This window comes from Pelobates fuscus, chromosome 2 (assembly GCF_036172605.1).
Source record: "Pelobates fuscus isolate aPelFus1 chromosome 2, aPelFus1.pri, whole genome shotgun sequence".
NCBI lineage: Eukaryota > Metazoa > Chordata > Amphibia > Anura > Pelobatidae > Pelobates > Pelobates fuscus.
In genome coordinates, this window is record NC_086318.1 from 351,627,771 (window position 1) to 351,641,919 (window position 14,149).

Consider the following 14,149-nt stretch of genomic DNA (forward strand, 5'->3'; position numbering starts at 1 on the left):
GGTGATTAAGGAAAAAAAATAAAATAATGAAAGTACAGTTCACAGCTATAGCCTAAATTTGTTTTTCAATTCACTGTTTAGTGAGTCTGCCATTTGAGGAAACTTTAAATGCAGGTTGTAACTTCAAGTGCAGAAAGCAAGTGACAATGATTAGCAATTTAGATAAATATCAACATACTTTCAGAGGCAAGTCCTGCTTAAAAACAAAAAACAAACCGAAAAAAAAAAAAATGACTTACCTCTTGTTTCGGGATTTATCCAGGATGTTGCACAATGAATCTTCAAAGGACAACCATTGAATACTTTCGAAAAACATGCTCCCATCTGTTGAGAAAGAAAGCCTTATTAAAATGCAAATCACAGGCTTTTTGGAACATCACAGAATGGGTTATATCTCTGGCAGAGGTTCAAACAGCTTAGTAAATCTCCTCAAGACAGAAGCTGGCATGAGTATTATATTCATACTTGTACATGCGGCCCAGATCTTAAACGTGGAAATATGCTTTAAATAAGTAACAATGCAATTTTTATTCAAATTGTTTTTTAATGTTTTCCAAAATGTAATTTTTTTCAAAGTGACTCTTTTCCATGATTTCATTCATATCTATATTGTCGGTTGATATATGGAATTAGAAAAGCATGTATCTTGCTGTCAGTGTTCTAACTGTGTATCCAATATGATGTAACCAGGCTCCACCTCCAAACCCTCAAAATCAGTCTGTGACATACGCAATGCGTACCTCATCCAACCATGCTGAATCGGGTTTATACATCCAGTACCTTCTTGCCCAAGCTCATGCATTGAAATATAATCCTAGATTCCGCATATCTTTACGCTGGGTCATTTCCTGAATCTACAGGAGGAATCATAATCCTTCCTTTTCCTCCTCTCCCCCTTGATCTTTTTCTGCTCAACCTTGCTATCCTTATTCCTTTTTCTTCCTTCCCTGCTCCAACTCTTGAATACAACTGCTTTACTGTCAAAGTGACCTGAAAAAGGTTAACAGTGGTAAATAAGGGGAACATAATTGACTTTAGGTATTTGGATTCCAAGCTGTAGAACACCCCATGTGTTTTTTAAGCATTTCGATTGCTTCACAATTAGGAACTGCCTGCTTCCATGCTGCACTGATACTTCTCAGCAGTGTAATTAATGACTCATTCATTCTCCTGACTTTTAAAGCATGACATAGTTTATTTATACTGTCGCTTTGCTTAGATGGAGAGACTGATTTGATAAACCCAATGCACAGATGCTGCGTTAATTCAAAATACTTCTAATGGCGTATGAAATGAGCCTTGCTTTGAATGTTTAAAAACACATCACATAAATTTGTCAAATCTATTTCCAGACCTCTCCATCTATGCTGGTCTTTTGCATTTTCTCATGTTCCTGTAATTGAGCGGTGGCAGGAAATAATTCTTTTCCATATCCAATTTTGCTTGCAGCGTGTTCCCGGTAATCAACAGAGAAACAACTTTCATCTTGATATTTCGTTTGAAAACAGTGGCGGTGAGTCACACAAGGCAACTGATATCAAGGCACTGCTTTATACTGGAGGTATGACCTACACTGGCCTCTACTGAAAGGAATCCTCTCAAATAGAACTTATTTTGAAAGGACATTTTTACTTTCTTTTGTACTTATTTCACAATGCTGGCTTCCAGCAGCACTGGCTAATATTCAGAAAGAATACTTTCTGCAGATTGAGGATTTAAATTACACAGAATCAAAATGAAGTCACTGTCACATACTGCCCTAATTATTAATTATTATTGGAAAAAAAAAAAAAAACAGAAAAAAATTGAAAAGGTGAACTAAAATAGAGATTAAAGGACCACTCTAGGCACCCAGCTTAATGAAGTGGTCTGGGTGCCAGGTCCAGCTAGGGTTAACCCATTTTTTTTTTATAAACATAGCAGTTTCAGAGAAACTGCTATGTTTATAAATAGGTTAAGCCTTCCCCCAAATCCTCTAGTGGTTGTCTCACTGACAGCCGCTAGAGGCGCTTGCGTGATTCTCACTGTGAAAATCACAGTGAGAGCACGCAAGCGTCCATAGGAAAGCATTGTAAATGCTTTCCTATGCGACCGGCTGAATGCACGCGCAGCTCTTGCCGCGCGTGCGCATTCAGCCGACGGGGCGGAACGGAGGAGGATCGGAGTCAGAGAGCTCCCCGCCCAGCGCTGGAAAATAAGTTTTACCCCTTTTCCCCTTTCCAGAGCCGGGTGGGAGGGGGACCCTGAGGGTGGGGGTACCCTCAGGGCACTATAGTGCCAGGAAAACGAGTATGTTTTCCTGGCACTATAGTGGTCCTTTAAAGGAGGCATAGTGAACAATTGAGATATTTTTGTGATGATCTCCCATGAGAGTAATAGGACAAAGAGGTTTGATCACTGGGCAGAGTTAAGCAAATATGCAAAATTAAAGCCTACATGTCAAATTAGAAGAAAAAAAAAATCTAAATGGTTCCAACTGAGCTGGAGTGTTCAAAACCATATTTATGGCTAACGAAAGCTTGTTTCTTCTACACGAGGTTTCCTTTGAGGAATGCTTTGGAATTCTATATATTTTTAATACGTATTAGACTGCGTGTACATTTGCCTTTGTGGATTTGTTTGAGGTTAGATCCTTTACACCAAGCATGTCAAACTCGCGGCCCACAATGAACTTCCTTGCGGCCCAGGCAATCAGGGGCACTGGTCGAGGGGGCACAAAAATCACTTGTCAGGCTGAGGAGCTCCATAAGGGAACCACACTTACAGTACACTAGGAAAGGGAGCACTTTCCCCATCCACTCTGTGTAGGAGCGCAAGTTGTCACGTGACTACCCGGCACTCAATCTGTCAGCGTGCGCCGGAGAGTAAGAGGCTGCTTGAAAATAGGGAAGGAGTAGAAATTGAAGAGGTAGGATGGGAGACATGGGTGGGGAGGAGGGGGGTATGACTGGAAGTGCAGTGGGGGGAGGGAGATATGAATGGAAGGGGGGGAGAGATGGGAATGGGCAGGAAGGGAGACATGGGGGGAGAGACATGAATGGAAGGGGGAGGGAGACATGGGGAGAAGAGACATGGATGTAAGAGGGGAAAATGAGACATGGTTGTGAGAGGGGAAAATGAGACATGGATGTAAGAGGGGAGATGGAGACATGGATGGAAGAGGGGAGATGGAGACATGGATGGAAGAGGGGAGATGGAGACATGGATGGAAGAGGGGAGATGGAGACATGGATGGAAGAGGGGAGATGGAGGCATGGATGGAAGAGGGGAGATGGAGACATGGATGGAAGAGGGGAGATGGAGACATGGATGGAAGAGGGGAGATGGAGACATGGATGGAAGAGGGGAGATGGAGACATGGATGGAAGAGGGGAGATGGAAACATGGATAGAAGAGGGGAGATGGAGACATGGATGGAAGAGGGGAGATGGAGACATGGATGGAAGAGGGGAGATGGAGACATGGATGGAAGAGGGGAGATGGAGACATGGATGGAAGAGGGGAGATGGAGACATGGATGGAAGAGGGGAGATGGAGACATGGATGGAAGAGGGGAGATGGAGACATGGATGGAAGAGGGGAGATGGAGACATGGATGGAAGAGGGGAGATGGAGACATGGATGGAAGAGGGGAGATGGAGACATGGATGGAAGAGGGGAGATGGAGACATGGATGGAAGAGGGGAGATGGAGACATGGATGGAAGAGGGGAGATGGAGACATGGATGGAAGAGGGGGGATGGAAACATGGATGGAAGAGGGGAGATGGGGACATGGATGGAAGAGGGGAGATGGAGACATGGATGGAAGAGGGGAGATGGAGACATGGATGGAAGAGGGGAGATTGAGACATGGATGGAAGAGGGGAGATTGAGACATGGATGGAAGAGGGGAGATGGAGACATGGATGGAAGAGGGGAGATGGAGACATGGATGGGGAGAGACATGGAATGGAGGGGAACAGAGACATGGATGGAAGGGGGGTATAAGTGGAGTGTGCAGCCACACCTTACTCTGCCTGGAGATTGCAGAGGGACTAGAAAGCGAGCGGAGCGGACTGAGACTGCAGTTTGCAGAAGGACTGAGGGAGAGCGAGCAGAGCGGACACTCCAGATGGTGGCATTACTACTGAGACAGTAAGTAACTTGAGGTGAAGCTTTTAAGTAAATTATTTATATGTATCCAGAATTACATATTGTTTGCATGAGAATGATACTAGTAATTTCAGTTTGTGTTTGCCTAGGTCGAACTTTTTTTCTTCTTTTTTTTGAGGGCCACATAAACTTAAACCTTGTTTATTTGGCCCTAGCTAGCTTTTGGGTTTGACATGCTTGCTTTAACTTGTAAGTATATATATTTTTTTGAAAATCCCACTCCTCTTACTTTATTCCTTAACTGCTCATCCTATCTCCTGACTTGCTTCTTATCCTAATCTTTAACCCCTTTACCTGATATCCCTGTACAGATTTCAGCCACAAAACAAATAATAAAAGAGAAGGGAAGTTTTTCATTTTCGATGAATTAAATTCATTAAAAAGTCTAATATTAAAAAAATTATAGGAAAAAAAAAGTTTAAAAAATCATTTGGGACAAAAAGTAATTTTCGATTTCGGTTTTCAGCCAAGAGCATCCTGAATTTTCGGTTTCGGCCCAGAATTTTTATTTTGATGCATCCCTAATAAACACACGCACGCACACACTTTTCTGGACCTTGCAAATATCTAGAGGCTAAACACCGTAATACTCACTACAAAATTGTAAATGGTTTGCTATTTTTCTACCTGTCATTGTGAAGTTTGTTTGTAAGCAATTAATTAATTAAAGGGACACTATAGTCACCAGAAGAACTACAGCTTAATGAATTTGTTTTTGTGAGTAGAATCATTACCTTCAGGCTTTTTGCTGTAAGCACTGTCAGAGAAAATGCAGTGTTTACATTACAGCCTAGTGATAACTGGCCACTCCTCAGATGGCTGTTAGAGATCCTTCCTGGGTCATGGCTGCCTAAAATGCATCCAAACATTCAGTATCTCCTCCCTCTGCATGCAGACACTGAACTTTCCTCATAGAGATTTATTGATTCAATTCATCTCTATGAGGAGATGCTGATTGGCCAGGGCTGTGTTTGAATCATGCTGTCTCTGCCCCTGATCTGCGTCTCTGTCAGTCTCAGCCAATCCTATGGGGAAGCATTGTGATTGGATCAGACAACCACTTCTGATAATGTCAGCAGACTGCTTGTTTTTCTGAGTCTAACAGCATGCAGAGTTACAGCTTCAGGCTTGAATACAGTAAGATTTTTACTATATTTATGGAGGCATGAGGGGCCTAGGGGGGCTACATGGTGGTGTTAACACTATAGGGTCAGAAATACATGTTTGTGTTCCTGACCCTATAGTGATTCTTTAATTTCTTAGCAGATTTAAATTTACAAGACCATGATTTCACCAAACTGCTGTGATATTACTTATTGTTATTGTGAAATACTATTACATTTTGTGGATGTTAATGTAATGTGAAGCATGTTTCAAATTTGCTTATTCCTGATACAATGCTGTCATTTTGATTTAAGAAGTCACTTTAGGCTAGGAATTTGCCCTTTAAACAGGCTGTGTTGCATTAGAGTTCAGCTCAGTTCAACTATGATAAGCACATCATCCTAACACATTAAGTAGAGTGACAAGTACACAGTACAGGAGGGGATGTCAGTTGGTCAGTGTTTTGCAGCTGTGATTATTTCAGAAGTGTGCTACAGTCATTGCATTACTCCAACTTACAGTATTCAAGTGGCATATCAGCACAGTTGTTCAAACCCACTCACTTGCTTCGGGAGACACTTTTTGGCAAATCTAAAATGTATTTGTCTATTGTCCAGGTTAGTCAAATATATATATATAAAAAAAAAAAAGGTAAAACCAGTAGATGGCAGTATAACCATGTTATGAATGTACTGCTATACGAAATACAAATACGCATAAACTGATAACATAATTGCATAGCAGTTGATTTAGCAGTGAGTAAGAGTAGATTACCCCATAATAATTGAATAATATTTTCAAAACCTTTAGTACTTAAAGTGTACTTTTTCTTCCTTATTTTAAAAACACCCAAAAATAGGAGATGTGCTCACTAAACTCATATGGCCCAGGAAGTAGGAAGCTGCACAATGATCACCTTTCCTCTCCTTACAATAGTGAATTGGTCAGCGTCTGACGACTACACAATAAAAACACTACGTCATCTATTTCCTGGAAGAAATAGGATCCCTATGTCTTTACTAACATAGAACCCAAGTGATTTTGCTTTCTTTTTTATGTTAACCTGTATGACTCCGTTATGTACCACCCAGAAACTTTAGAATCATATTAATGGCTACAAACTGAAAACCGTTAAAAGAACACAATACACAAATCCACTTCAGGTATACAAACTGAACAAATATATTGAGCTGGTGAGTTGTATGTTTAGATAGAAAAACATTTTTGAACATGAATTCTGATTTTGCAATATTCAATATGGTTGCTGCAATGCAACTTGCAAATGAGCATACTCAAATAAATCTGCTCACTGATGGTTATATTTGTAATTTTTCCACCCAAATAAACTGGAAAACAGTTTGTGTTGTTATCTGCACTGAATGCATAGTGGTAAATATATATATAAAAAAAAAGAATGACCCATTCTACTGGAATAGGTTGTCTATGGAGAATTCACATACTGCGTTTTATGCACCCGCTAGCGATGGGTGGTGCTGAAACACCTGAAATCAATAATTTGATTATGGGTTAGATTATTAGTTGGATTAGATAGAATATTAGGGTAAATGTTATACATGTAGCGTATCATTGTACTCAAGAACAGTAGCAGAAAATACCAGTATGGGGTGTTTAATGCTTTGGGACACCGTGTGGACTGTGAAATTCTCCAAAATACAACATATATGGGAGAAAAACAAACAAACAAAAAAAACAAACAAACGTATTTTACCTAGATTTGTGATATAATGGTTACACGAAAAGTGTCAAACTGCTCTTATTTACAGAGCCAATGCACTTTCTACAAATGTATACTTTTGTATAGAGTTTTGGGATTCTGTGACTACAATTAAACTTTTCATCTCAGCACACAAATTTTGTAAAGTTGTAGCTTTAAAACCATAATTCATTCCTTGCATCATATGTTTTAGAACTTCTAATAATTATTTGAAATTCTAGACATATCGGGCATGATAACAACCAGGACTAATTACTGCATCTATTAAGTTAGATTTTTTCACTTTGTGTGTGGAAAGTATTAAATATAAAAATAAGAAAGATGTTTATTTTTTTGTTTGTATCCCTCCCACCCCCAGCATTTAAAAAAAAATAAAAAATATTCCAATTTCATATTGCGTTATGCATACAGATAGGGTATAAAAATATATTTTCTACTTTAAAAATTATAAATAATATGTATGGGTGCACCTAAACATAAAGGGGGGGATTGTGGTAGCATGCATGGCAAAATTGCCAAAAAGGCCTTGGTCACAATCATGCCTTGGTCCTTAAATTGTTAAAACATCCTCAGATGGTTTGACTTCATTTAATATTTGTTACCATAAAAAAAAAGACTCTATTCTTCTTTTATCTAAGACACCCCCCCCATTGTAAATGTTGTAAATGTTGTTAATGTTTGTTTACTTTTTGTCACCGACTTCTTTTATTGATATAAATCTGTACCAATAGATTGATTTACAAAGTAGAAAAAACACCTCATTAAACATTTAAAACATATACAATTTTGATCACCATGGCATGGAAAGCATAATGACGGAGATACAAGCCAAGTATTATCTAAGCATACTTTTCCATTTAGGGCACTTACATGTACTTGAGGGGTTGGCGGAAGTCCATTACTGATTGGTTTCTGAAATAGAAATATTCTTTCAATTTCAGCAATTTTGAAAAGATACACAATTTTAATAACTATAGCAGAACATATATTACATAATATACTTAAAGGCAGGAAATCACAAAAAAGTTAAAGGATTTACTTGAAAAACCCCACAAGTGAATTGAGATCTTTTAATCAGCAATGAGCACTTGTGCTTCAAACTCCCACATAGAAACTCTATTACACAAAAAGTTGCAGAATAAAAAAAGGAATTCAAGTTTAGATAAGAAAGCTTAGTGTGGGAAATCCACAACAGAATTAGAGAAGGCACTTTGGGGAGTGGTATGTTAGAGTCCCGAGTTTTGAATTATTCAAGTCAAGCTACATAGTAATGAAAATGTAAAAATAGTCAAGTTCATCAATGTATACTGTTGATTCAAAACAACGTAACAAATCCCAGCTTGAAGCAAGTTCCAATTAATTATACCACAAAAGGGAAAATTATTCCAAACGCTTAATCAGATTTCTCCTTGGATCAAGAAGCTACTTATAACCCATAAATCAACAATAACTGAGAATGTCCCATTTTGTCAAAAGAAAACAAAACAAAACAAAAAAACCCTATTCGCTTTAAAAAAAAAAAAAAAAAAAAAGGAAGACAATGAACTGCATCAAACATGGTGAATATGTGAGACAACATGTGTTTGAACTGGTTACGCTAATTCCCGAGTGCTACGCACCGGAACATCCTTCTTCTCTTTCCTTGTAGGCACACTCAGCGATTTAGATGTCCTATTTTCAATCTGGGATAGTGAAGATGAATCCCGGTCCCCATTAAGTTGTATTGAACCCACTCCATTACCTGCACAAGGAGGAAGGGAGAAAGAAAGAAAGAACAAACGAAAAAAAGAGAGAGAGAAATAAATAAAGAACAAAAGAAAGAAAGAAAAAAACAAAGCAGCAATACGTAATTCAATAAAGTGGAAGTACACAACCAAGAACTGTAAAATGGCCACATTTATTCTTACACATAAATGATGTGAAATCACTGAAACATAACATCAAATAAAATAGAATATACATGCATATCAAGAGAGAATGGAAGCATTCATCTGAAGAAACATTCATTAACTGGGATGACATGGCCAACAGTTACACACAATTGTAAGAAATAATTTAGTCACAAAATATGGCCATATTGTGCTTAGCCTGCCAACGCAGCTTTTGAAAAATCTATAGTATAAATACACAGCCTGGGACTAATCATATGTTGAATCACCAACTCAATAACACTCCACCAGTATCAGTGCCATAATTATAGCTGCCAGTAGACTACAGTAGCTAAAATACAGCTGCATGGCCACGGGTGTGCTGCACCTGATCTACAACTCATATTATGTGGATTTATGCTGTGGGTGTGTGTGTGAATACAATGCATTCAGAAAGACCCTTTCATTTTTTCACATTTGTTATATTGCAGCCTTATGCTACAATTGTTTAAATTATTATTATTATTATTATTGATTTTACTGAATAGTGATACAGCACACAAGAATCCCAAAACATCAGATTTGGACACAATTGCAAATAAAGTTGTTAGCAAGAAAACAAAAGTATAACGCACAAAGTTAAAAAGGGGGGGAATACTTCCTGCAGGGTGCTCCAGAAAGGGAGGGCCAATCCCTGGAGACATCAAACAGAAGAAAAAATAAATATCGAGAAACCTGAGGTTTCTTCAAAAAGGCAGTCTTTTTTTATTTGGAGACAACATTTCGGAACATCTTTCCAGATGTGCCTGGAGAATTGCAAATAAAAACTGAAATATCACATTGACATAAGTATTTAGATCCTTAAGTCAGTACTTCGTTGAAGCCCCTTTGGCAGCAATTACAGTCACAAGTCTTTTTGGGGATGATGCAACAAGCTTTGCACACCTGGACTTGGATAGTTTCTGACATTCATCTCTGCAGATCCTCTCAAGCTCTGTCAGGTTGGATGGGGACATTGTTTGGTCTCTCCAGAGTGGTTTGATCGGGTTCATGTGCAGGCTCTGGCTGTTCCTAAGTCACTCTTGTTTTGTCTTGATTATGAGACTTTATGTATATAAATGTGTAACTTTCTAACTCCTATCCAATCAACTGAATTTTCCACAGGTGACTTTAATTAAAGTATAGAAAGAGTACCAAAGATGATCCAGAGAAATGGGATGCATCTGAACTAAATCATAGCAAAGAGTCTGAATACTTATGTCAATGTGATATTTTAGCTCTTTCTTTTTAATAAACCTGCAAAGTTTTAAAAATCTGTTTGTTTGTCATTATGGGGTATTGAGTGTAGACTTATGTGAAAAAAATATTTAAACTTAAAATAAATTGCAGCATAAAAACATGTGAAAAAAAATTAAGGGTCTGAATACAATGTATATAAATATGATAACACCACAGATCTCCCAGCACATGCCCTATGTAGTTGTAAAGTGCTTTTAGTGTACACCAGGGATCTCCAACTGTGGCATCCACAGATGGCCTACAACTGCCAGAATTCTTTAAGTGAGGTTAGATGGCCAGAGTACTATGGCATTTGTAGCTTACCAACATCTGGAGGCCAGAGTTTAGATGCTTGGTGTACACTCTTAAAATTAACCAAATTAGCAATTTGTTGATATTGTTGAGCATTAACAAGGAAAAAGTAGTATATGGGCACCTTGCCTGTAGGATACTAAGGTATAAGTAGTCTGAATTTATAATCACCTAAAGCATTCTGCTTATAGGATGGTAACCGCGGTGGGGGAGGTCTGGGAGGGACATATGAAGTTGGCCGTCCTGGACTCTCGGAGACAGGACACCTCTTGATTGTTCCTTGATTTTCTTCTTCGGACGCATTCACTTCTTGAGGTATGAATATTGACTTTGGCTGCAAAGAGACACACATTTAATATTTTGTATGCAATGCGAAACATTTAATCAATGTATTAAATTATCCAAAAACAGACTGCAAGTTAACTGAAGACACTGAGTGCTTATCTTTTTTTAGATACACTGCGTATATACACCTATTCTAAATGTCCATGTGTGAAGTTTACTCTGGTACTGATTTTATTTTTTTCTTCTAAATACATATAAAAAAATATATAGCAGAGACCACTTCTATTACTATCAAGGTTATAATTCCACGTGAAGTTCGAATTTAAAGGACCACTATAGGCACCCAGACCACTTCAGCTCAATGAAGTGGTCTGGGTGCCAGGTCCATCTAGGCTTAACCCTGCAGCTGTAAACATAGCAGTTTCAGAGAAACTGCTATGTTTACATATGGGTTAATCCAGCCTCTAGTGGCTCTCACTGACAGACGCTAGAGGCGCTTCCGCGCTTCTCACAGTAATTTTCACAGTGAGAAGACACTGATGTCCATAGGAAAGCATTGAGAAATGCTTTCCCATGGACCGATTGAATGCGCTCGTGGCTCTTGCCGCGCATGCGCATTCGGCGGATGACGATGGAAGAGGGAGGAGAGTCCCCAACGCTGAGGGAGCCCGGTGCTGGAGAAAGGCAAGAGTTTAAGCCCCTTTTTCCACTTCAGCCCGGCGTGAGTGGGACCCTGAGGGTGGGGGGGACCCAAAGACCCTATAGAGCCAGGAAAACAAGTTTATTTTCCTGGCACTATAGTGGTCCTTTAAGGCCAAAGCACCAAACTGGAAGTATAGCTGCATTAGAGAATATTTCAAGTTCAGCTATTTTGCCTGGAAATGTAAAATTCATTTTAGTGAATATCCATGTATGGAACTGATTAAAATGTTGGTATTTATTAAATATGCAGTTTCTGTTCTGCAATTTTGAATTGGACAACAAGTTTGTTAAAAAAAAAAAAAAAAAACTGATAATAAAACAAACAATTAAATAATTAAAAAAAAAACAACCAAACAAAACTGCAGGTGAGCAATAAATGTTAACATGTCCGACATAAATATGGTAGACTGATTAAAAAAAAAAAAAAAAAAACACACACAAAAACCTGAATGCACAAGAATTTAAGCCTGTGTATAAAATAATGTCAAAGTACATGAACACCTTACATTTCATGCTTTAAATATGTTCATGTCTTGTATTTTAGAACACACAGATTAAGTGACTTTGACCTTGTGTATACTGCTGCATGTTTTTCTGAAAGGTACAAGTGTACAACTCTGATGAAATGAAAAGGAGCAATTTGCCAGGACTTGAATCTACAAAGAAGTTTCTCCCTGGTGAAACCTGTTGAAGTAGATCACTGTCAGCAATCCCCAGTAGCAGTCTGCATTGTCACATAACATCTGCAGCAAACTGGCTACATCAATAATGAGAAACAACGAACATTAATCATGGCATGGAATAAAATGCAGGCGTCTACAGCCCTTGTGACAGATCATATGTGAAACATCCGCCATAAAGAAAAATCTACTTCTTAAGGACTGCCATTTTGATTTATCATGATCCAACTTTACATTTGAATTGTACCAGTAATATATTATATACTATGATTTATTAAGTTCAGATCAACCCAAAAGGACCAAAGAAGCAGTGCAGAACACAATGCAAAAGATCAATAAAAGTATAAAAAGAAATATAACATTTCCTAGCATGCATAATTAAATAATAATAAATTAATGTTATTTTCTTGTCCAAGTACCTTACAACCCCCCCCCCCCCCCCCCCCAAAAAAAAAATCCATCACTTGTTAATTCTAGCACTGCACCATCCAAATACTGGTAAACCAAAATAGAGTGCAAGCAAACGCAAGAATTGAAAAAGCAAAACAGCTTTCCCTTTGGTGGGTCCCTTCAGTTCTTATGCTAGTATAAACTAAGCTTGTTCCATTGCATATCAGACTCATGCCATCTAAAGGGAAGTTTCAATCTGAAATTATGGCAGGCTCGGTCTACACAAGAGACACAGCAAGATAATCTTTTCAGTCTTGGTGGGTCTCGATCATAACTCCTAACTCTTAACACTCTAGGAGGGTGGGACCCACCAAGGAAGGGGGTGGGTCCAGCCAAAAGATTGTCAGGTCAGCTTGGTGTGAATATAAGCCAGGCTGCCTCTCCATCATCCAGGCTTGCCCACTGAGGGCAGATCCTGCAGGGAGCACTGTTTCAAGAGAGCCATATGATACGCTCACGCTATGCTTGTTAAATGAATACTCCAGGCACCCAGACCACTGCTGCCCATTGGAGTGGTCTGGGTGCCAACTCCCACTACCCTTAATCCTGCAAGTGTAATTATTGCAGTTTTCATAAACTGCAATAATTACCTTGCAGGGTAAAGTCCTCCTCTAGTGGCTGTCTATCAAAAACACACTAGAGGACTTCTCTGGTCTTAGAAAACGAAAAGTGTGTTATACGACGCTGGACGTCCTCACACTATGTGAGGACCTTCAGCGTCGCCAAAATCCCCATAGGAAAGCATTAAATAATGCTTTCCTATGGGGAGGTCTAATGCGCGTGTGCGGCCATTGCCGCGCATGCACATTAGGTTTCCCCCACTGGCTGACATTGGCGGGGGAGGAGAGTAGGCGGAGCCTGACCCAGCGCCGAGCGACATCGGCGCTGGACTCCGGTAAGTCACTGAAGGGGTTTTATCCCCTTCAGCAACATGGGATGGGGGGTGGGAGGGAGAGAAGCACTACAGTGTCCTGCAGTGCCAGGAAAACTAATATGAATCCCTTTAAGCACATTTCCCTGGTGTCCAGCTTTTGGAATAGTGAGGACTGGATCCGAAAATCGGAACTATCGAGAGGCCTACTTTACCTATGAGGTCTGACTGATATCACTCTCGGTACAGAGAGCAAGGGATCAATGTCTGGATTACTCTTACCTTAGGGAGTGTAAGAGAATACTGCAAATGGACAACAACTCACATAAATTGCTTTTCAGTGGATCCCCACTCAGTTCCCAAGCTACTTTTATTTCAACCAGTGCTATTAAAGAGAAAACCTAAACAATTGGTCTATCAGATCAGGTGTAATGTTTTTGCTACCCGAGCGATGATGCATTTTGTGTCCTCCCACTGCCCCCTTCCTGATATTCCTTGACATACAATACTGTTTTAGTGCTTTGAAGCTCTGGGTTTTCCCCATTTACCTTGACCTCCTTGGCACATGACATTCCTGCTTGCGGTCCAGTGGCCAGGAGGAGGGGGGGTTAGGCAAAAGTGAGATTACTTCCCTGAATCTGTCCCTCACAGGCGCCACCATCTTCTTCTAGTGGGTCCTATTTTGCTACTGGCACTTCAGCGCCAGGAAT

At 39.5% G+C, this 14,149-nt stretch overlaps 1 protein-coding gene across 3 annotated transcripts in view; it reads right to left on the bottom strand.

Moving 5' to 3' along the window:
* Nucleotides 1-14,149, bottom strand: part of MAP4K3 (mitogen-activated protein kinase kinase kinase kinase 3) — a 255,671-nt gene that overhangs the window by 35,748 nt on the left and 205,774 nt on the right. For all 3 annotated transcript variants that reach the window (XM_063443637.1, XM_063443636.1, XM_063443635.1), the window contains 4 exons: nt 10,623-10,785; nt 8,613-8,734; nt 7,864-7,905; nt 240-324 (listed from right to left, as the gene is read on the bottom strand). In XM_063443637.1, the coding sequence (XP_063299707.1) occupies nt 240-324; nt 7,864-7,905; nt 8,613-8,734; nt 10,623-10,785 (412 nt within the window). The remainder of the gene's footprint in view (nt 1-239; nt 325-7,863; nt 7,906-8,612; nt 8,735-10,622; nt 10,786-14,149) is intronic.